The 22,015-nt window shown below is 59.5% G+C and overlaps 1 protein-coding gene across 1 annotated transcript; it reads left to right on the top strand.

Moving 5' to 3' along the window:
* On the top strand, window positions 1-14,449 carry CRIP2 (cysteine rich protein 2). Its single transcript, XM_085068394.1, has 8 exons — window positions 1-154; window positions 9,460-9,554; window positions 11,422-11,479; window positions 11,951-12,091; window positions 12,271-12,339; window positions 12,720-12,814; window positions 13,091-13,148; window positions 13,320-14,449. The coding sequence occupies exons 1-8, from the start codon at window positions 112-114 to the stop codon at window positions 13,385-13,387; spliced, it is 627 nt and encodes a 208-aa protein (XP_084924520.1). The 5' UTR covers window positions 1-111; the 3' UTR covers window positions 13,388-14,449.
* The last annotated feature ends 7,566 nt before the right edge of the window (window positions 14,450-22,015 follow it).

Below are 22,015 nucleotides of genomic sequence, written 5' to 3'. Positions count from 1 at the left end.
GGCTCCCCCCGGGCGGCGGTGGGCGGGGGCCGGGCGGAGCGGGGCGCACGGCGCGGCACATCACAGCACGGCTCGGCACAGCACGGCTCGCCTCGGCTCCGCTCTCCCGCCATGGCATCCAAGTGCCCCAAGTGCGACAAGACCGTGTACTTCGGTGAGCGCATCCCCGGGGTCCGGCCCCTTTCCCCTTTCCCGCCCCGAGACGCATCCCTTGAACCTCAAACCTGTCCCCCAGCCCAGAGCCAGCGCTCATCCCAGCCCTCCCTTTCCATGAGCCCCGGTGCATCCCCGCCTCCTCCTCTCTTTGCCCCGCCGGGATGTGTCCCCCCTGTCCCCGCTCCGCCGCAGCTCCCGGCGGGGCTCACCCGGAGAGCTTCCCGGCAGCAGCTCCTTCTCCCCCGAGTCCCCCGTAGTGCTCGCGGCCCCTCTGTTCTGCCCCGCACTCCCGGGCCGTGCTGGGGGCTGCTGCCGGCTGGCCCTGGGCAGGGGACACGCAGGGTGTGGGTGATCCCGGGCTTCCCGGCCTGAGGAGGGGAAGCAAGCGGTGAGGAGCCCTGGTTGGGATACGTACCCTCAGCCTGGGGTGCTGGGAGCGGGGTGGCTTCTGTCCCCAGGTACCCGCTGGCTTGGGTCAGGGCAACCCAGCCCACCCGATGTGGCCGGAGCTGGGCAGGGGGCTCCCAGGATTCGGAGGAACCCTTGGGGCGGGGAAGTTGGCAGAGGCAGGTGCAAACAAAACCTTCTCCCAGCTGGTTTCTTTGATTCCCTGCAAACCTGCCTCAGGTGTGCCATTCACCCCTCCCTGTCTCGCCTCATAGCCAGCCCTCAGCGGGCTGTTCCCGGCTAATGAAGGGTTTGGGGTTTCTACGGGACTTTTTCAAAGGCAGCTGCTGGGCACGGAGGTCCATCTCGGCACGCCTGGGCTGGGTTAGGGCAGCAGCGAGTCCCTGCAGGTCTCCGAGGGCCCTGCTTGGGGTTGTGGCGGGTCAGGATCTCTGGGAAGCGGGGCTGGCCTGTGTCCTGTCAGGCAGCAGGGCTGAGCGCCGCCGCCCGGCTTGCAGAGAGCCGGGGCTGGTGGAGGTGGGAGCAGGGCTGATCCTTGGCCTTGGAGCCTGCCTGACGCTCCCCGAGGAGCTGCCCCGGCCCGCTTCCCCCATGGGGCAGTGCCCTGAGCCCTGGGTGAGCGCCCTTGGGACTGCGCTGTGCGCTCAGGCTGGCTCTGGGGATGGATCCAGCATTCAGCCCGAGCTGCCTCCGGGGACCTGCTGACCACGGCGTCCAGCTGGCCTGGCACTGCCTCCCTGCACCCCTCCCTGCCCATCTCCCCCCCGCTGCTCCGGGGTCCAGCCCCTGTTGCCTCGGTGTGTTTGTTTGGCGGAGAAATACCAAAGGGTCCTAATGATGTCTGAGCGTTGGAGGCATCGGTGCTTTCATTCTTTTCCGGCCATCTCCAAGTAAACACAGGGAAATAGGAATTTGCTGTCTTCCTCCTTTAAATAAACCTATTTGTGTGTGGGTGGGAAGGGCTTGGCCCCTTGGATGTGCTCCTTTGTGTGAATCTTTTCCTTTTTAAGCAGAAAATAGTGCCTGCCCAGCCAGCTGGGCACTGACCCGGGGTCAGAGTTTCTCCTCTGGCTCCAGGGATGAGCCCGCCCTGCGTGGGGGGTCTGGGCTGGGCTCAGGGACCCCTGCCTTGCCGGAGGAGGAGGCCAGGCTGTGCCAGGAGGAGAAGCACCAGCCCCCAGCAGTGTCTGTGCTCTTTTTCTCTCCCCATGTGCTGCGGGACTCGTGGGTCTCCTGAGGATGGGGTTTGGGGGGAACAGGGCTGTACCCCATGCCCCAGCGCTGTCCCCAAGAGGGTTTCTGTGGGTGCAGCGGTCCCTGTCCCCGTCTCTGCTGCTCCGTGGCTCCCAGGTCCTGCCCCGTGTGGGGACACCCTGCCCTACAGGGAGGGAGGAGGCAGGTGCCTGGCAGCGGGGGAGTGCCAGCCCCCATCCCACACCTTCCCGCAGGGATTGCCGCCCCTGCTGCCCCTGAGAGAGACTTGGGGGCGTCGGGGGATGAGTTGAAACGGGAGCAAGCCAAAAACTTCTCTGTGCTGAGAGCTGAGATAGGCTGGAGCATGTCTCTGTTTGATGCCTTGAGCTTTCCTTGAGGAACCGCCCTGGCTCTGGCAGAATAAACCTGAGTCCGTTTATTCAGCGCATAAAAGCTACATGCAAACTCTGAGCCGTCTTTCCGGGATGAGGATCCCGGGCTTTCCTCCCGATGGGCCGCGTGGTTTGGTGGGAAGGCCATGGGAGCACCGCGCCCGGGGTTTGGTGTCGCTCCTGAATTCCTCGGCTGGCCCGAAGCTTAGCGGGGAGGTGATTCATAAAGCCCCGCTTGTTCGGGAGCCTCCCTGCCCGTGCTGAATGAACGCTGGCAGCTCTGGCCGCTCGAATGCCTGGGATTGCAGCCGCGGGTCATGTGTGAGAAATGCCGCCGGGTCCTGTTCCCGGCCCCGCGCACTGCCTGCCCGGTCCTGGGTACCGATGGAAAACTCATTTCCAGCATGCCTGTTGCTTCATGCTCCCTGGAAAAATCCAGTGGGCTCCTCCCTGCGCAGTCAGGAGGATGTGGGCGTTTCCTGAGCTACAGAATGAGCTTTTTTCCTTTAAAAAGCACGGGGAAATATAAAAATAGTTCTTTGGCTTTTTTTCTATTTTTTTTTTTTAAGAGAGGTTGAGGTCTGTGACATTGTTTCCAGGAACGGTCGGGGCTAACTTTCCCGCTTTGGGAAGTTGGCTGGATGAAGTGAATGTTTAACCGGAGGAGCAGCCGGTGGGTGCGGGGCCAGCTCCCATCCCGCGCTGGCAGGTGGCAGCGAGCTGGGGCTGCGGCTGGGGCTGGGTTATCAATTCTGGCAGGAAGCTCCGGACGGACCAGAGTCTCCTGCAGCCAAACAGCCACACAATTCCCCAGCTCCTTTTTGCATTGCTAAGCCTTAAATGAGTTTTGCAGGGTCACCGGGAGCTCTGGCCAAGCCTTTCCGCCTCCCATCCTTTCTTCCCAGAGCTGTGGGGGACTGTGGCAGCAGGGGGTTTCCTGTTTTCCCATCCCAAGCACGAGGCAGCCACGAGCCCCAGGGATGCAGCAAGCACACGTGCAGTGGGATCCAGCAGCGCATGGCTTTTGGGGAGCTCATTCCATGTGCTGGGCAGTGTGAGGGCTGGCGGGAGGCTGCTGCTCCATTTGTTTGCAAAGGGGCATCCTAAAAGCAGGTGGGAGTCACTCAGTAGCCCTCCCAGGCTTAAAGCTGCTCTCCAGGGTTAGTTTGCTGGTGGAATTCCAGAGGGGCACTGAGGGCATGGACACATCCAGCTGGGGAGCAAGGAGGGCCACAGCAGATGCCTGACCCTGTGGTCACACTGGGGCACAGCAGGACAGGGGGTGCAGCCAGATGTGGGAAGCTCTGCCTGCACAGCACAGCCCCGGCGGGTCAGCCCGGCGAAATTCAAGCTGCAGAAGCCACTCTGGAATTAATAAGTAACCGCTGTCCTTGGCTCCAGGCAGGGAGACGGTGGGGCAGGAGAGGCAGGAGGGCTTGATTTCCATTACAGCCGTCCCTAACAAAGGAAGCGGCTCTGCTAGTGCAGCCGGTGTAGCGCCGGCACGTCCGTGCCGACTTTCCAGCATGGATTGGGCTGGGCTTCCTGGGAACTGCCGGCTCCCAGGTCTCGCAGTGTGTGCGGACCTTGCAGAATGGTAGCTAAGGATGCTCCACTTCCCTGCCCCGTGAGCAGGGCCCTGCTGGGGGGAAGGATGCCTCTGTGGGAAGCTGAAGAACAGGCTGATTAGCATTAGTTTTTCCCTCAGGAAAACAGCACGGGCTACAGAAAATGATCTGTGGGAGTGTGGAACAGGGCGGTGCGAGGGCTGGGTCCCCTCGCTCGCGTGTCCTGGGCTGTGCTGGGGCTCCTGCCAGTGCTGGGCTGGCATGGCCAGCTGTGGGGAGCAGCTCTGCTCCTGGGGCTGGGGGTGCTGCGGGCTTGGAGCTTGCAGGCAGCTCTCTGCAAACCTGGGGTTGGTCCTGGGTGACTCAGTTTGGCGTCTGGATTATAGTCCTGCACCCGTGTCCCAACTTCTAGGCAGACAGAGATCCTCGTGTTCCCATCCTCCCTCCCTGTCCCTGGCAGGAGCACAGGGATGGGGAGAGGTGAGGGGACGGGACTGGAAAGGAAAGACAAGGACAGGTGGAGTAGGAACGCCCAAGCAAGTAATGGAAAATCTGTCACTGCCGTGTTGCAATCAAATGTGGAGCCTGGAGCATGAGCCATGGTGCCACTTGTGTTTGTGGTGGGATGGTGGTGTTCATTGCTCCTGCCAAGGGCCCTGCTTCCACCAGGGAGGGGATGGTGGGGGATAGGTCCTGGCATGAGGATGGGGAGAGCTCTCCCTCCACCCTGCTGTGCACAGTGCTGTGGCCCCAAGGGACGTCCTGAGCATCCTCTCTCGCTGCTGTCTCTGCTCATGCTGTGTTGCCTACAGCCCTGGGCTGAACCCTGCTTGGAGCTGTGGGGGGCCAGCAGGGTGGGGAGGTGAGGAGCCATGGGGCAGGAGGGCACTTTGACAGGCTTGGCTGTTCAGCATATCCCAGAATCCTGCTCTTGCTGAAATGGGCCAGGAAACTGTCTTATTCTCCTGGCAGTGCCTGCCAGAGATGACATTTCAGAGTGCAGAAGGAACACTGTGCTCTGAACCAGCAACTAGCCAGGGAGAGGTTTGCTTGTGTGCCTGCCTGTGCCCAGCTCTCACTGGCCACTCTGCCCCTGCCTGTGTGCTGGATGAGGGGAGGGCTGCAGGCTGGACTGGGATTTTCTGGTGCCTCTTGGCAGTGAGGGCTGCATCCCCTGCATCCCTCGGGGTCCTACCTGCCATGCAGGCTCAAAAGCAGCTGATTCCTTGGGCTCAGCCCTGGCTGAACCCAGTGCCTGGCTGGAAACACTGCTGATCCTCTCCCAGCACAGACACAGCTGAGCTGCCCGACCTCAAATGCATCCCTTGCAGATGCTGCTCGATGAAGCCCTGTGGAAAATGGGAAGGGGCTTGCTGCAGGCTGCCCTGGCCCTGCAAACCAGAGTGGGAGACTGGAGGCTCGTGGACAGGGAAGTGCCTGCAGTAGGTGAGGCTCTGTCAGAGGAGAGGCAGGGAGCAGCAGGGTGGGCAGGAGCCATGCTGTGCATTAGGGCTGTGCCTGGAAATCAAGCAACCTTCACTTGCACCCGAGTGGCTCAGATCCCGGGGAAGACCTTGCCTCTCCCCTTGGCTGGAAGTGGGAGACCCTGCCTGGGATATTCCTTGTTCCTCCACAGCAAGGCCGTACTGAGCTGGCTTTGTTGCACTCTTGGAGGGAGCCCAGCAAGCGAGTGGCTGGGCTGGAGGGCTGCCTTGCCTTGCTGCAGAGAAGCTAAATATATATATTTGGCCACAAATCAGGGTGCGGTGTAACCGTCAGCACTGGCTGTGGCATGGGGAGAGGAGCTGCCTGGCTGTGCCTGAGGAGGACAGGGGTGGGGATGGGATGAGGAACATGGGAAGGCAGCACAGACCCTTAGCAGGGCAGCATGGCTGGGATATGGGCTGGCATGGCATGGCAGGAAATCCTCAAGCTGTCCTTCCACCTTTTCCATCTCTCGGCCTCTTTGTGAGGAACTGGGTAGGGGATGAGGCTGCTGGCTCATGGCTCTTGGCTCTGTTTCCAGCCATTTCCCAAGCTCCTTCCCTTGCACTTTTCTCTCTTCATTCCTTTGTGTCTGCAACTGCTTTGAAGTGCATCTACAGTCAGTCTGACAGCATCCCTCTCTGCCAGGGATGCCTGTCGCTGGATCCCTGGGGGTATTTGGCATCCTTTCTGCCAGACTGGGCTTTGTCAGCCCTTCCCCGTGCCCTCCCAGGGCTGTGGTAGGATAGATGGGGCACAGCCCAGCGCTTTGCAAAGATGCAGCTGCAGCTACAGTTCCTTTTGCTGAATAAGCCTCCGCCTGGGAGCAGCACTGACGTCAGGCTGTGGAAATACCTGTGCGAGGGCCTGGAGCTGGCTCGGCGCGGCCGGCGGCACAGAAACTGGGAGGAGGGATGCTCTCTTCCCATCCTGAGAAGATGCGCGCACCTCTGGCCCGAGCCAGCTGCTTTGTCTGGGCACGGCGGGTAATTAAGGGCTGAGCCGCGTCGTCTCTGGGGCGGGGCTGCTGTGGAGCCATGGGATCGGTCTGCCTTGACTGCCCCCTCGGCTGCTCGCCTGCTCCCGGCCTCTGGTTTTCTCCAGCTCTGGTGCTGTCCCTCGGCAGTGCGGGCTGCGTCTCCTGCCCACAGCAAATCCCCCTCGCAGCTATTCCTGCAGCCAGGCACATACCTGGCTGTGCCTCCACCTCTCCTTGGAGGTGTTTCCCCTGGGAGAGGTTTATTATCCATGAGCAGGCAAACGCTGTGCTGGTAAACCCCCCCGAGTCGCACGCGTGTGGAAGAGGCCAAATTGCTGCAGTCAAGTACCCTGAACTCTGCCCTTCCAGAGGTGCTGCACAGCTGGTTTAAATTCGGCTGGCTTGAGGGCTGAGTGCCTAAATTGGGATTCAGCAAGGATGTGCGTGTGCTCAGTGTGATGCAGAGAGGATGGCACTTGGTGGCAGAGGCTGGGCGCAGTGACATGTCTGCACTGGAGCCCTGTGTCACCCCATGCTCCCTGCACAGAGCTGGACACTGCTGTGCCCCAGGCTGTTCTTGCCGTGCCGATGGTGGGGTGACCCCTGGGATTGCGGGGGCGAGGAGCAGGGCTCCCCCAGCAGCAGGAGGATGTGGCCAGAGACTTTTCCTCTGGAGCTGATGCAATAGCGGAGCAGCTGTGGCCGAGTGACAGGAAATCTGGGCGCTGGTTCTTTCCCTCCGCAGTGATTTATGGGATGGTGCGGCTGCAGGCTGCTGCCCTGGAAATGGGCTGGGGTGGCTCCAAGCTGCTTCCTCTGCTCGGTGCAAACAATGCCTTTAGGAAAGCCATCCCGGCTGTGTCGGTCCCGGATGCATCCCCCGGGAATCCTTGTTTGCAGCCAGAGGATGCCTGCCCAGCCTCTGCGCGGCATTTCCATCTGGAGGCGAGGGGCAGCCCCCGTGGTTCCCGGGCTGTCCCTGTGCTGCGGGTGCACCGGGCTGCCTCCTCCCTCCTGCGCCATCCCCTGCCACGGATTGCGTGTGCCAGCGAGATCCCTCTTGCTCTGCGTGGCCCAGGGATGCACTGGCAGGGGATCAGGGAGGAGCCAGGATTTCCATCGGCTGAAGTACTATGGAGGGGGGGACATGGGGGAGCATCTTGTGTCGCGGGAGCAGGAAGGAGCTGGTGTGGGCTGTGGCCAGCTATGATTGCAATGGCCTCTGGAAAACATCCGCCGGGAGCTTCCTCCTTGCTTTGTAGCCATGCCGGCGCTGGGTCGGGGCAGCGGGGGGAGCTGGCGGTGACGCAGCCGGAGCACAGCCTGGCCTGGCTGTGCATCCACTGTGACAAAGCCGAGTGTTTCTTTGGCCCTGAGCCCCTGGCTCGGCTTGCAGCCCATCACGCTCCGTTTCTCTCCCCGGTCACCCCTCTCACCGCTCCTGCCGGGAGGATGCAGGGCTCCTGCAATGCCCCAGAGCACTGGGGTGCTGGGACCTCTGTATTCCCTTTGCTTTTGGGGAATCCCTGGGCTCTGGGGGCCTGGGGACTGTTTACCGTGCAGCTGGTTCTTTGCTCCCAGAGACACAGGAGGGCTGCAGAGGAAAAGAAGGGCGGGTCTGGCCCTGGCCCTTTCCTCGTGTGCTGCCTTCTGTGAGGGGCTGGGGAGGGAGACATGGGTGCTCCTGAGCCCCTGGGCTTGAAGCCAGCAGGGATTTGCCCTGGCAGCTTGGGGCAGGCAGGCAGAGACCCCTGGCTGTGGTAGGGCATCCCTTCACCCTGCTGTCTGCTCTTGCCTGGGTTTTGTTCAACAGCCTGTGTGGCATCACCGGGAGGTGGATTTGGAGTTTCTTCCACCTGATGCCAGTCCCCTAAGTCCATCTTCCACGTGCTTGCTTGGGGATACTCTCAGGAATCTCCTCTGCACCCTGGTGCAATGGCTCTGGCTCTGCCCCTTGCGCTGCCCTTCCAGCCACCGGCCATCCTGCTTTGCACTGGGGTTGAATTTTTGGGTGGTGATGGCATTGTTTCAGTTTATCTTGGCCCTGTGGCATGCCCCGGACACAGCTGTTTGCCTTGGGAGGAGGGTGGCTCTGGAAGCCAGAGGACCTGCCCTTTGGGGAGCTCTTGACCCCTGTATTGCCTGGATGCAAACAGGTGACATTTGCTGAGGTCCTCGGGGGGAAACCCGACAACTCGGAGGAGGTCTTCTCGTGGAGTGGGGCCGGCTCCAGTTGCGCTTTTATTTGCTTGTTAAATATTTTATTTGGCTCTCCTGATTTAGTTTTACGGTGGCTTTAACGGGCTCACACTGTTTTCCAGCTGTCTCTGCACATGTGCAGGGCAGAGGGAGGGCCAGCAGGAATCCATGGGGGGCACAAGGCAGCTCTCAGCCACCCAGGAGCTGGGAGGGAGAAGGGATGGTGCAAGGCTGGGGATGGAAGCTGAGCACTGGCAGCCTGTGCTGCCTCCCAGGGTGCTCCTGAAGACCTACAGCTCAGGGCCAGATGGAGGGATTGTATTTGTGTTCATACAACCAGACTCAAAGCATTTGCCTTCCCTGAATTTGCCCACTGATGCTTTGAAACCGTTTCCACTGCCAGCAGTGAGTTGCTCCTCAGGTTCATGGCTGTGCACCCATCTGCACGTCGTGCCTGTTCCCGGGCTGGGGGCTGGGGGGACAACCCACACGCCCTAGGGACAGGTGTTTTCCAGGGCCAAATGTCCATCCTGGGTGACAGTGGAGGCTGTCTGTCATCCCATCCTGCTGGGAACAGCACCGGGAGCATCTCTGGAGCTGAGCCTGAGGCTCCTCGGGGAGGGGCTGGGTGTGCGTGGGGGGAGTGTGACTGAACGGGTGGGGTGGGCATGGAAACGCCAAATATTTGAATGGGAGTGAAGTCATTCCGGGTAACGTGGCGGGTAAAAATAGACACGGGGAGTAGGAAAGAAAATGCTACCGTTGCTGGACTGGCTTGTGGGAAAAGGCGGCTGTGGGATGCAGCTGGGTGGTGTCCTGCTTTCAGCTGGGATGAGGTTAATATTCTTGTTAGCTGGTGCAGTGCTAAAAGGGGTCAGAGACTGGGGGGTCTTTCTCCATGTCCCACAGGGCTGCAGGGACCCTCTAGGCTGTAACAGAGTGGACTCTGGTCCCTGTAGCATGGTTAATGTGAGTAGCCCCCCTTGGGTGCATCCCCCCGTGGTTCCCACAGCCTGGCTTCCCCAGGGGCTTTAGCAGGTGCTGGGCAGTGGCTCACCTCTCTCTCATGTCCCTGCAGCTGAGAAGGTTTCCTCCCTGGGCAAGGACTGGCACAAGTTCTGCCTGAAGTGCGAGCGCTGCAACAAGACCCTGACCCCGGGTGGGCATGCTGAGGTAAGAGCTGCCGGGGTGAGCAGGATGGGAGCTGTGCTGGCATGCAGAGGGGCCTGGTGGGGTTCTCTATCACCCCAGGGATGGGAATCCCAGGAACAGGGCTGGGGCAGATATCTGGTGCCATGTGGAGGTGCTGTCCCTGTGGCATACAAGCCCAGGAGAACACCCTGTGGCTTCCAATGCTGCTGCAGCAACTCATGGCACTCTTGTGCACAGCCCTAGGCAAGCCACAGAGTGGTGCTGGCACCACGTGTGCTGTCACTGTCACTCTGGGCTCCCAGGACGCTGTGGTGGGGCTTGGCGTGCCCTGGTAAGCACTTGAAGCTCCGTGCACTTGGCAGACTTGTTTGGACATTGTTTGGTCGAACTGTGTGGGTGCTGAGAGCCTGCACTGACCTGTGGTTAAAAACATCAAGAATGGCAGAATGCCTAGGTTGCCATGGCAATGAGAGCTCGGCGCTGGTGCTCTCTGTGCCCTGGGGCTTGGTGCTGCAGTGTGATGCCACTGCCACTACCCAGCACTTGGGACTGTGAAGGTGCCATGCCGGTGGTGGCAGGTGCTCAGACTGGGGAGCAACTGCATTTTTCCTGTGCAATGTCCCAGTGTGACACCCGCTGCCCTGGCTTTGTGCAGCACCTGTCATTCCACAGTGTCACCAGCTCCTTAGCTTGGCTTTAGCAGGCGGCACAGCTGAGGAGCAGCAGGGACAGCTGTGTTGGTCACCCCCAGCCGCTGTGGGAAGTGGGGAAGAGGGGCCTGTCCTGCTGGGAAGGTTGGGGCTGCGCGGGTGGATCTGTGCTTCAGGCCGGGTTAAGCCCAGATTCGCTGCTTCTCCATATAAGGCTGCATTCTGCTCCCATAGGGGATGGCAGCCAAGCCCCACTGACTGTGCCGACAGCAGATTTGGCCCTTCCCTGCTTTTTCTCCCTCCTTTTGAGGCGGCTAGGTTGGAAAGGTGTCACGGGGAGACCAGTTAAATGTTTACCCTCCCCTCTGGCATGGTAACGCTGTGAACACACTCATATTTATGCCTTGCAATATTTTGCAGCTGCCTTTGGCCAGCCCACAGCCTTCTCACTCCCCCAGCCTTACCCCTGCCTGTGCCGGCCCTCGCCTTTGGCACAGCACCTCTGCTGTGCTGCCACCCTGCAGCAGAGGGGATGGAGGGCAGGAGCACGGAGCAGAAGCAGGGCTGAGATGCTGAGTGGAGCCGAGAGGCCGATGGGGTGGGATCCTGCCTGAGAACAGCATCCCAGTGCGTTTTCTAGGCAGGGCAGTGTGTGTGGCAGCCCTGCTGGCCCCCTGCTCCAGCCACAAACACTCTTTCTTTTCTCTTGGACTCTGTTCCAGCTGGCCCATGAGAAACGGCTGTGGGGAGTTCCGGGGCTTATCTCCTGCCTCATGCCTTCCTGTGATAATCACCCCAGACGATAGTGGGGTCGATAGCAGCTGGGCTGGGACCAGCGCCCACGCAGGGCCTCTGATCTCGGGCCAAGGCGAGGGAAAGGCGAAGCTCAGGGCTCCCACGGTGCTCTGAGCACCCGAGAATGGCCTGGCTGTGCACAGGATGCTGAGGGGTGAGGTGATGCCTTGCCGGGTCCGGTGCCACGTGGCTGGAGCATGGAGGAGCCTCTTGGCTGAGCTTCTGCAAGTGCTGCTGCTCCAGCCCCAGGGCACGGCGTGTGCAGAACAGCCTGGGTGGTTGATGCAGGCAAAACCCCTGAGTGCTCAGGTTGGGTTAGGCTGTCACTGCAGACCCACAGCTGCATGCATTTTAGGGTATAAGCACATCCACGGTGGTCCCTGAACACCAGTGAGGGAACTGTGGTCACTGCTCAGTATCCTAACACTGCTCTCTCTCCCCAGCACGATGGGAAGCCCTTCTGCCACAAGCCCTGTTACGCCACACTGTTTGGCCCCAAAGGTATGTCTGTGCACCCCTGTGCCTGTGCAGCTGTGCCCAGCAGGGGCCAGGTCCCCTCATGCCCACTGGGGGACCCAACAGCATCCCAGAAGCCAGACTAGCATGGGCTGAGCATCAAGCCAGTAAATTGCAGTCCCAGCCCTGCTGTCTGCTTGTGCAGAGGGAGAGAAGAGCTGCTTGAGGGAGGGAGGGAATGAGGGAGCGAGGGAGGAACGGATCCATTCTGACAGCTGCCCTTTTTTTTTTTTATATTTGAAGAAAACAAATTCCCTTTCAGACAGAAGGTGGAGTCATTCTCCTATCCCAGATGTGGCTGGAGAAAGCCTTAGTCAGGAGAGAGCAAGCCAGGGCTGAAGCGCAGCAGTGGCCCTTGGCTCAGCCGGGCTGGTGGAGGTGGGAGATGGGGCTGGGGGAATGATGGAGACCCCGAGTGCTCCCAGGGCACCACAGCCTCTCTGTGCCCCTGTGCAGGGGTGAACATCGGTGGTGCTGGGTCATACATCTATGACAAGCCACAGATCGAGGGCCAGACTGCTCCAGGACCCATCGAGCACCCGGTGAAGGTGGAGGAGAGGAAGGTGAATGCTGCACCTCCCAAGGGACCCAGCAAAGGTGAGGGGCAGGGCAGGATGGGCAGCCTGGCTCTTTGCTGTGCTAGACAGCCAGTCCAGAGCCACCACATTTGGTGATGGTGTGGGGTGCAGGGTTTGTGTGTGAGGTCCACCCCACCCAGGGGTGTCCTGGCTGAGATGTCCTCCCGCTTCCCATGCTAATGTCCTCTTTTCTTCCAGCCTCCAGTGTCACCACCTTCACTGGGGAGCCCAACATGTGCCCACGCTGTGGCAAGAGAGTCTACTTTGGTAAGGTGGCGAGCAGGCAGTGGGTGCTTGCCTCGGGGTGGCATGGCCTCGGGGTGGCATGGTCCCACAGGGCTGGGCTCCATGCACAAACCCTGGGGCATGCAGAGAGGCTGGGAGCGGGGTTTGGATTGGAGAGGGGGTTGTGGGTACAGAGATCCCTCTGCCTGAGGGACCTTCAGGGATGTGTCCTCTTGGATATACTCCTGGGTGCAGGGCTTTATGGCATTCCTGTCCCCTGCTGTTAGCTCCAGATGTGGGAGGCTGGGGTGCACAGGGTTCTCGCAGGGTTTTGCATGCAGGGGTGATGTCCCCACGGAGAATGCTTCCCCTCAGCATGTTGCAGGGGGCTGGTATGACCTTCCCTCCTTGTCCCCCTCCAGCTGAGAAGGTGACTTCGCTGGGGAAGGACTGGCACCGTCCCTGCCTACGCTGTGAGCGCTGCAGCAAGACACTGACCCCCGGGGGCCATGCCGAGGTAAGGCTGTCCCAGCATTAGAACCCTGGCCCGCCCACCTGGGGATGCCAGTGGGGCATGGCTGAGTTGTTCCAAGCCATCCTGATGGGCAGACAGACCCTCCTCTGCAGGAGGGCCAGGCTGGGAGGAGCAGCCCCTCAGCCTGGGGAAGTGCTGGGGTGTCTGCAGGGGACAAGCAGAGCGAGAGATGTGTCCAGCCAGGTGGACATGTCCTGGGCAGTGGATTTTCCCTGGCCCCCACCCCAGGTGACAGGTTTCTCTCTCTGCCCCGCACAGCACGATGGACAGCCGTACTGCCACAAGCCCTGCTACGGGATCCTCTTCGGGCCAAAGGGTGAGTGCCTGGGGGCAAAAGCCCTTGGCATGAATCCATCTCCCCTGGGTGGAGACGCAGTCCAGGGGCCCTGTGTGGGCTGTCACTCTCAGTGCTCATGCCACCACCCAGAGGGGACATCTCCCTGGAGCATGCCACCTTCCTCACCCTCCTGTTTCTCACCCCATGCAGGTGTCAACACCGGAGCTGTGGGAAGCTACATCTATGACAAAGACCCTGAGGCGAAGAACCAGCCCTAGACAGCATCCCCCACCCGCCTGCCCGCACGCTCTGTGCCCCTCCTGTACTAACCTCCTGCTCCCAGCCGGGGCAGACCCTCACCAGGCTGGCCACGGAGCTGTGCCCTCTCTGCTGTCTCTACTCCGGGCAGGACAGCCCTGCCCCTGGGTTATATATCATAGTCTCTAATATAAGCTTCAGTGTTTAAAGGCAAAGGTAGAAGGTATCTTGGGTGGTTCCCAATGCGCTCTGCCCTCCCCAGCCCTTCCACCAGCCCCCCGAGTGTGGGAGGCAGCAGGCTAGGTGTGGGGATGTCACTGTGTGCAGGGGACGGTGGGTAGCACCCAAGGGGCTGAGGATGGGAGGAAGGTGGTGGCAGGAGTCCCACCAGGGGAGGGTGCTGTACCTCAGTGCTTGGGGATGGTGGCTGTGAGTCAGGGTGCCCAGCCCTTTTCCTCACCAGCCGCTGGGGTTTTGTGACACCTGGCAGCACTGCCCTTCTGCTGGCCCTTTCCAGGCTCCTTACTCTGGCTCCCTCTCCCTGGATCCCACAGCTGTTCCCTGTTAGGTCTGGCACCTCCTTAACATCCCCCTCCTGGAATCCCTGAAGGTGCACCCAGGCAGGTGCCCCAACCTGCTCTGCGGGCTGGTTTAGGTTAGTGCCCTCCCCAGCCTGATCCCCCCGGAGGCAGAGCCTGTGCTGGGGGGCACCTGGCAGCTACAGCCCCGGTGGAGGGGGCTTCCCCCACCTCTGGAGAGCAGAGCGCATTGGGCTGGCGGCTTGGGCAGCAGACCTCCCCCTGCTTCCCAGAGCCAGAGGTTTTTTGTTGTTGTTGTTGTTGTTTATTTATAAGCAGTTGTAAATGTGCTCCTTGCTTTGGAGAATGACACGAGCCCCCCATCTCACCCATCCCCCTGTGCACGCCCAGCCCTGCTGCTGCCCAGGAGAACAGGGAGGGGGCTGGTGCAGGGGACCTGCTGGGGCAGTGGGCCCTGGGTGCCAGCAACCCTCTCTGTCCAGGCTCCCTGTGCTGCCACGGGGCTGATATTTGTTATTTGCTGACAATAAAGGTTTTGAGAGATGTGTTGTGCAGCTCAGCTCCGGGTGGAGGCAGGGGATTCCTGTATCCCTCCAGTCCCAGGACAGTGTGGTCATATCCCAGCTGGCTCCTCCTGGGGCCAGACTGGGCAACTCCAGCTGAGCCTGAGCTGCCCCAGCCCAAGCTCCTCCTGGTGCAGCACAAACCATGGCTCTTCCCAGGGCTGTGAGTACAACAGGCTTGTAGGCAGCTGTGCTGGCGCTGAAGATGGGATGGGGTGGGTTGGGATGGGGTCCTTCCCTACTTTGGAGGGTGGAAAGCTAACAGAGAGCAGTTACAGAGCAGGTGACACTGCTCCCCCCAGCCTGGGCTTGCTGAGCAGGTGCTATGCCCAAATGGGGCCACCAGTGAGAAAGCTCAGCCTGGCAGCAGTGGGGCAGGAATGCATTGGCCACCTCTCACCCTCAACCCCTGGGAGCTGCCATGTCCCCAGCCAGATACCAGCCCTGCTGCCAGGCCTGGTTTTAGACATCCAGCTATTCCCCCTAGGAGCTGGGTGTCTGGAGAGTGAGGCAGGGAGCCTGGGGCTGCCAAGGCAAACACCAGCTCTGGGAACCGCTGCTCTGGCTTGTCCCTTCTGTCACGTCCCTGCAAGAGCCCCGTTGGGCTGCCTGCTGGCTGTGCCCCCCTGGGGACCTAGGCATCCCACTGGCCCTGTCTGCTGGGGAAAATAGGGACCTGGTGGCCCCTGCAGGGTGTTGCATTCCTGGAGCAGCCCCGGTTTGGAGCTGCTCCATTGCCATGCAGGTGAAGGGGGTTTGTTGCCAGCCCCAGCCCCCGGCCTTGCTCCTCACCTTGGCACAGCCGGGAAATGCAGCACAACAACTGCAGAACAGGGAGCCTGTGGCTGCAGTGGCATTCCCGGGCTCAGGCATCCAGCAGAGCAGTGGTTTTTCCCTCCTGGCAGCAATCCCAGCAGCATGGAGCCTTTTCCCAGGCACAGAGGGCTCGGCAGTGCAGTTGCTGGGTCGGGGAATGGGCTGTGTGTGTTCATGTTTTGGTGGGGTTTCTATAGAGACTTGACCCCTCGGATGCTTTAGGGACAAGGCTGTGGTGTAAATCAGAGTGGTCTCGCTCTGCTGGCTCCTCCCCTGACCCAATGCAGGGAGCTGGGCCCTCACAGCCAAAATTTGCCAAGTTTGCCCCATGAAGCAGCAGTGGTGCTGGGGTGGGGGTGTTCCTATGGCTCATGAGGGACCCAGAACAGCTGCCAGCAAAGCCCTTGGCATGAATCCATCTCCCCTTGCAACTCTTATTTCCCATCATTAATTAACGAGCATAATATGCCAGGCTCTTTGCTAGCCCATGGCAATTCCCTGCAGCAGGGAGCTTCTCTGCATAGGTTGATTCTCCACCCCTGGCTGGCTTTCTCCTCTCAACTCCTTTCCCTTTCTTTTTTTTTTTTCCTCTTTCCTTACATTTTCTTTTCCCCGTGAGAGTTCTACTGAAGGAATGCAATGAAATTAAAAATAGACAAAATTCAGCTCTGCTGCACAAATGCTGGGAAGCCTGCAAATATCACAGCATCCTGCTACCCCAAAGGACACAATCTGGCTGCTCAGGCTCTGGGTGGGCAATGTCCCTTCACCCTCACAGGGGAGGTGCTAGGCACCCCTTGTGACAAAAGATGTCCCCCAAGTACAGCTGGCACCCCCAAGGTGGGTGCTAAGACCAGGAACCTGAAGGCTGTAGCAGGTCTTTGGGATACTTTTTTGGGACTCTGTGTGGGAATATCTGTGCGAGTACTGAGGGGCTGGGGCCATTCCTGTGCTGATGGGCCAATGTGGGGACCAGGGCACAGACACAGCAGAAATGACACTTTGCTCGAGCAGAGAAGGCAGATCTGGCCTCTAATCCTTGGTACATTTTTGTATTTATTTTTGGGAGGCTTATGTGAGCTGAAAGTGCTCCTTTACTTGAGGCTTGGAAAACATCTTTCCCCTCAGGGATGTAAAATATTTTACTTTTTTCAGCTTGGACTTGCTAGTGGGATAAAAAAGTCGGAGGGCTCTGGTGATTACAGACATGCTCTCCAGGGTACAGAGGAAAATAGAGAACAAAGTGGATGCAGCTTTGCTTGGAAATCCCCCAAGCCCTGTGAATATGTCCTGGGCCATTTCACTTGCTGGCTCCCAGGTTTCCTGGGAGCCAGCAGAGCTCAGCAGGGAACTCACCAGCTGGTCAAACTATTCTGAGGGCAGCCCGGGTGATGGGTGCCAGCCCGGGTGTCCCCAGGCTGCAGGAGGAGCAGGATTGTCACCTAGTGGTGCTTCTCCACAGAAGGCTGAGGGTGCCTGTGCCACCAGAAATGGGGCTGCACAGCTTGTGCTGTTCTTTGTGACCAAGAAAAGGGATGGTGAGTGCACAAAGGCTGATCCCAGAGAGCACAGCAGGTTGCACATGTGGAAAACCCCAGGAAAGGACGGCAAGGGTAGGAATCATGAAGGCAGCCCTGGGTACATCTGAACCAGTCCATGCAGGGAAGGGAGATGCAACCATCATAGTGTGGAGGGGTCCTGAAATGCAGGGAGATGGCAGGACAGGATGGCTGTGATGAAGGCCAGAGCAGCACAGCTGGGCAGTGAAGCTAGACAGATTTAAAGCCTTTGCTGGGAAGTCAATAAACAGGAGCCAAAAGGGATGAAGTGCTGGAAGATGTGATTTAGGATGGGATATTAAAAGTGACCCAGTAAGCACAGCTTGTTTCCACAAGGGCCAAGAGCGGGCTCAGATACTCCCTGAAGTCAGCACTGGGGCTTTTTCTGGCTTGGCTGAGCTTTGGCTTGGTCCCAGCAGGAGGCTAAAGAACCGGGTGTAAATACAGGAGAGGGTGTAGGAGAGGAAGCAGGGATGAAGAAGAAGGTATGGCACAAAACCAAGCAGAGGAGGATTTGGGCTGTAAATCTCCCTGCCATGCAGAGCCCTGGGCTGTCATGCAGGGAGAGCTGCTCTGGCTGTGACACTGGTGAGGATGGTGTTGGTTCCCCTGCTTGGTTCCTCTTGGGGGCATCCACAGGGGAACACCCAAGCATGCAGAGCTTTGTGTTTCCAGGTGGAGTGAGCCATTGGAGACCATCCTGGGGAGCTCAAGGGGCACCTCGAGCCCTGGGGCAGATTGCTGGGGGAGGAATACCTGTGCTGATGGGATGGAGGTGTGCAGGTTGCTAATGGCTGTGTAAACCTGTGACTCCTCCTCCTCCTCTTCTCTCTCCTGGCTCTCAGTTGTACCTGGGTATTTCAGAACACAGCAGTCATATCCTTTTCACCTTCCTGCTCTGCTGCCACGGCATGACCACGCTGAGCAGTGCACTGAGAGAGAGCAAACACTTCTGCACCCCTTTGCCTCACCTCCAGTGAATTTTTAACCAGGAATAAAAGGTGTGGCGTCAACAGCCTGGACCCAGCCCCAGGGCAAGCAGCGCTGCCAGGGTGGCTGGGGAGGTGATCCCTGGCACAGATCCCCTGTGAGTAGCCCCTGAGTAGCGTCCACTCCCTGTGCCAGGCTCCAGCACCCATGTGCATCTCCCTGGCAGGCAGAAGCAATGCCTCCCGGGCACTGGGCAGCTTTCCAGAGCAGCAGGCGTTGCTTCCTTGACAATCCCAGCTCCGTTTGATAGCCACAATAGAAACAGCCAGGCCATGCCAGGAAAATGTACCAAATCCTCCCCCAGCAGGATTCATCCAGGAGGTTTCCTTGGGCTGCCGCTAATGGAAAGCTTGCAGAAAAGAGCAGATGGTAGCGGAGGCTTTGGCCAGACTACACTCAGGGAGACTGGGGGAGCCTGGCTGAAATTGGAGGAGATTTTCCATGTCTTGGCGGGGCTGGAAAAGTGGACGAGGGCTGCCACACCCTTTTGTCCCACGGATGGAAGTCCCAGCCGTGTCCCCGCTGTGTCCCCACGTGGGCAGCCCTGCGTGCTCCATGCCGCTGAGCCGGGAGCTGGCCTGAGCTCCGTGTTTATTGCTCGTGCAGTGTAACATTAACCTCGTGATGATAATGCACGCCCTGGCTCGGAGGGTGAGAGCTGACCTGACAAGGGGCTCTGGGGGCAGCCAGCTGCCTGAACCGGCTGGGAAGCGTTTTTACAGTTTCAGCTGGAAGCAGCCATGTGATTGCCCGTGCCCGCGGCAGGACGACTGTGCACTGTGTCCCCGAGGGCACTGAGCACAGATTTTGGCGTGGCAGTGACTGTGTTTTACAGGCTCAAACCATTCGGGGCTTTACAGCACATGGGACAGTGTGCTGGTGGGTGTGCCAGAAACCCCCAGAGTGTCCCTTTCCAAGCCCCTTCTCCACGCCCCACACTCCTGGGAAGCCTTTCCCACTGCTGTCCTGTTCACAATTACCCCCAGCCAGCGGTCGCCTGTCAGCTTTATGAAGACGTATCCCAGAGGTTTTCCTTAGGGTGTAATTTGCCCTGACAGCCGCCTTCGTGCTGTTGTTTTCCTGTCTGTCTGGTAATGGGATTAGCCACGTGCAAATCCGGAGGTGATGGAAGGCGAGTGGGGGGAGAGCCTTCCAGCCCCTGAGCAGGGCACACCGAGCAGCTTCACGGCGCTTTGTGATGGGATCACGCGCCTGGCAGCTCCCCCCAGCTTCTGCTGGGCTTGTTTTAAGCCGTCCTATAATTTTCTTGTCAAATTAGAGTTCCGTGCTGGGCTGTGTAGCGCATATTTCAAGACAAATAGTTTTAGGCTGAGAGGGCCTTTGACTTGTACAAGTGCTGGCTGAAATATGGCCAGGGAGGGAGGTTTTGCAGGACTAGCAGTTGTGAGAGTGCTGGGACAATGCAGGACAGGAGTGCCACTGTCCCCTAGGTCATGCCCTCACTGGTGCATCGTCTCCCCTTTGTACAAGTGCGCTGGGGGGCTGTGAGAGCTGTGGGAGCCCCTGCCCCACTCCGGCAAGGGGGGACAGGAGGGGGAGCCTGGAGCTGCTGCCCGGGCAGATGGGCTGGTCTGCTCCATGGAAATAGCTGTTTTTTTCTTGCTGTGTTAGCAAAACAAACCCAAATCGGCTTATGTCACCGCCCTGCCTGCAAAAATGCCAGTGGCTTTTCCAATCGTTACTGCAGCAGTCACCAGAGGCCAAGATGCTCGAGGGCGATGTTTGGGCAGGCAGCTCTGGCACACCCAGGAGCTCTTGCCTTGCAACCCTGCCCCAGGAGCCCAAAACTCATGGGGGCTGCAAGGACCTTGCACAGAATAGGACACAGATGGAGCTGGGGAGCTGGTGCTGGCTCTTGCCAAGGGAGGGGATAACCCTGGCCATAACAACACCACCCAAACAAACAAACGGGACAGCCCAGGTTTTCCGAGGTCTGATGAGGTCTGTTGCCATGCCATCGGGGAGCGCTGGCGCCTGATGCTTCAGGATAGAGCCTCACCCACAGATTCCTATCAGAGGGCATTGACAGCTGAGGCATGCTCAGTCTAATGGTTAAATTAGCTGGAACAAGGTCTTCAGATAAGATAAAGCTGTGGCTTGCTGAAGAGGCTGCTCTCCCTTGGCGCTGGCTGGGTTGTTTCCCTGTCAGGCTGTGAACCTTGATTTGAAATGATGCTTTGGGTGGGACACGGGTTTGCAGAAAATACCACCCCTGCCCTTCTCCTGCTGCTCCCTGGCGCTGTCTCTGCCCAGCACTGGAGCTGCCCACTGGATGACCTTGTCTGTGTGTGTGGGCATGGCACTGTGGGCAGCACCCCAATGAATGAAGGTGAATCAGGGATGAGCTGGCTGCTGCTCACCACCATTCCAAGAAGGCTCACACAGAGTTGCAGCTCAGTTTTGGGTCCTGGGGGGCAGAAGGAGCAGCGGCCCCAAATGTTATCCTGCTGCAGTGTTTCCAGCCAGCTCCCTCCAGCACAGGCCAGCGGGGCCTCAGTGTATTTCTCCATCACAGAGTGCTGATGGGTTTTGCACACCGGAGTTCCAAGTGTTTATGGACTCACTGCCTGTAAAATGAGCAGGAGGCTGCATCCCGTGGGCTCCCGAGATGCTGCCGTGCTCTGGGAGTGCCTGCAGCCCTTCCTGCCTCTCCGCCGAGGCCCTCTGCCAGATGGCTTTGCTGCACTGCCCCAGCTCTGTGCATGCCTGTTGACAGGGGGACAGGAGTGGGGTCACAGCCATGGTGACCCCAGGCTCCCATGGAGTGTGGAATACAGGTCTGTGTCTCACAGCAGCCTTCCCCTTGACACTGGCTCGCTGGAATTCGTGTAGATTTGCAGGGCACACCAACAGCATGCTTTGGCTCACTCCTTGTGAAGCAGGCTGGGCGTAGCCCGAGGTCTGTGGATTTTGGTAGCCCAGCAGGGCCAGCTGGGATAATCGAGGAGTCACTCGGTGTGCGGTGCCATGCAGGGCCACCTGCTGCCCCAGCTGGGGTGGCAGCATTCCTACCACAGGAGGAGCTGGGCTGAGTGGTCCATGGGGACTGGCCGCAGGGCTGGCCAGCTGGAGGAGACTTGCAGGAGGGCAGTTTTCAGCTGCTGGCTGGCACAAAACCTGCCTTAAAAGGGAGTGCAGCTGAAGGCGTCTGTCCGAGCCAGTCGGTGGCCCCAAAGCAGCCTGGCACTGTGTGGGAGGGGCAGTTGGGCCACTAGAGAGGGTAGAGGACGTGCCAGATGCCACGTGGACATGCCAGCTGCACCCCTCGTGGTGTAGGGAAGGGGTCCTGGCTGGGTAACCCAGCTGGGCACTCAGCAAGTGCTGCATCTCAGTATAGGGAGATGTGATGTGGCTGAAATGTGGTGTCTGCATGTGTTGGTGCCTCAGGGCAGGAAGAATGGGGAGGAGGCAGGGTGGAGGCCCTTGCAGGACAGTCTCTCCTCCCATACTGTAAGACACTGTCTCAGCATCTCAGCATGACTCACGCCTTAGTCGGGAGCAGATCCTGGTGATGTCCTGCCAGTGTGGGTGCTGCCCACCCTGCTGAGCCCAGCGCTGCCCTTGGGGCAGGATCCCGGGGGTGCTCCCAACTGTGGGGTGAGACCAGGACCACTGGCAGCAGCAGGGAGCAGCAGCAGGGGGATTGTGCTGAGAAGGGAGGGTGCTGGAGCCAGGCAGGGTCGTAAAGCAGTCCCAGCTGAACATGAACTTCGCCTCTGGGCACAGCTTGCCGCCTCTCCTCCTGCACCCACGGGTGGGATCCGGTGTCAGCAGGGCCCTGTTTGTGCCGGCAAGGGATGCCTCGCATTTCAGGAGGCAGTCCCTCGGCATCCTGGCGCTGCGTTTCACAAGCCCTCATGACCTTTTCCAGCACAGCAACGTGCCCTGGGGAGGATTGTTTCATACAAAACAGACCTTTGGATAGGCTTTTCATTTCCTTCACAGCCAAGCACAAAGGAACAACAAGTCCTCCCTCCTAATAAAATGACAAAGTCAGTGACACAGATGGGCCGGCTCTCCACAGTGAGTGGAGCCATGTTCCTCACCCACGCCATTCCCAATGTCCTGCAAGAGGGGGGTTAGAGTCCTGAAGCTCCTTCCTGCTTCATCTCGCACCCCAAACTTCCCCACGGGCAGGAGACCCTGCCTGAGGGTCGACT

Source organism: Lichenostomus cassidix, chromosome 8, assembly GCF_008360975.1.
Source record: "Lichenostomus cassidix isolate B80296 chromosome 8, HeHo_3.0, whole genome shotgun sequence".
NCBI classification, from domain to species: Eukaryota; Metazoa; Chordata; class Aves; order Passeriformes; family Meliphagidae; genus Lichenostomus; species Lichenostomus cassidix.
This window is presented reverse-complemented; position numbering and strand designations above follow the sequence as displayed.

Coding starts and splice junctions, on each gene's coding strand:
- CRIP2 (XM_085068394.1), top strand. CDS start 112: ATGGCATCCAAGTGCCCCAAGTGCGACAAGACCGTGTACTTCG. Junction 155..9,459: donor CGACAAGACCGTGTACTTCG/GTGAGCGCATCC, acceptor ATGTCCCTGCAG/CTGAGAAGGTTTCCTCCCTG. Junction 12,340..12,719: donor TGGCAAGAGAGTCTACTTTG/GTAAGGTGGCGA, acceptor GTCCCCCTCCAG/CTGAGAAGGTGACTTCGCTG.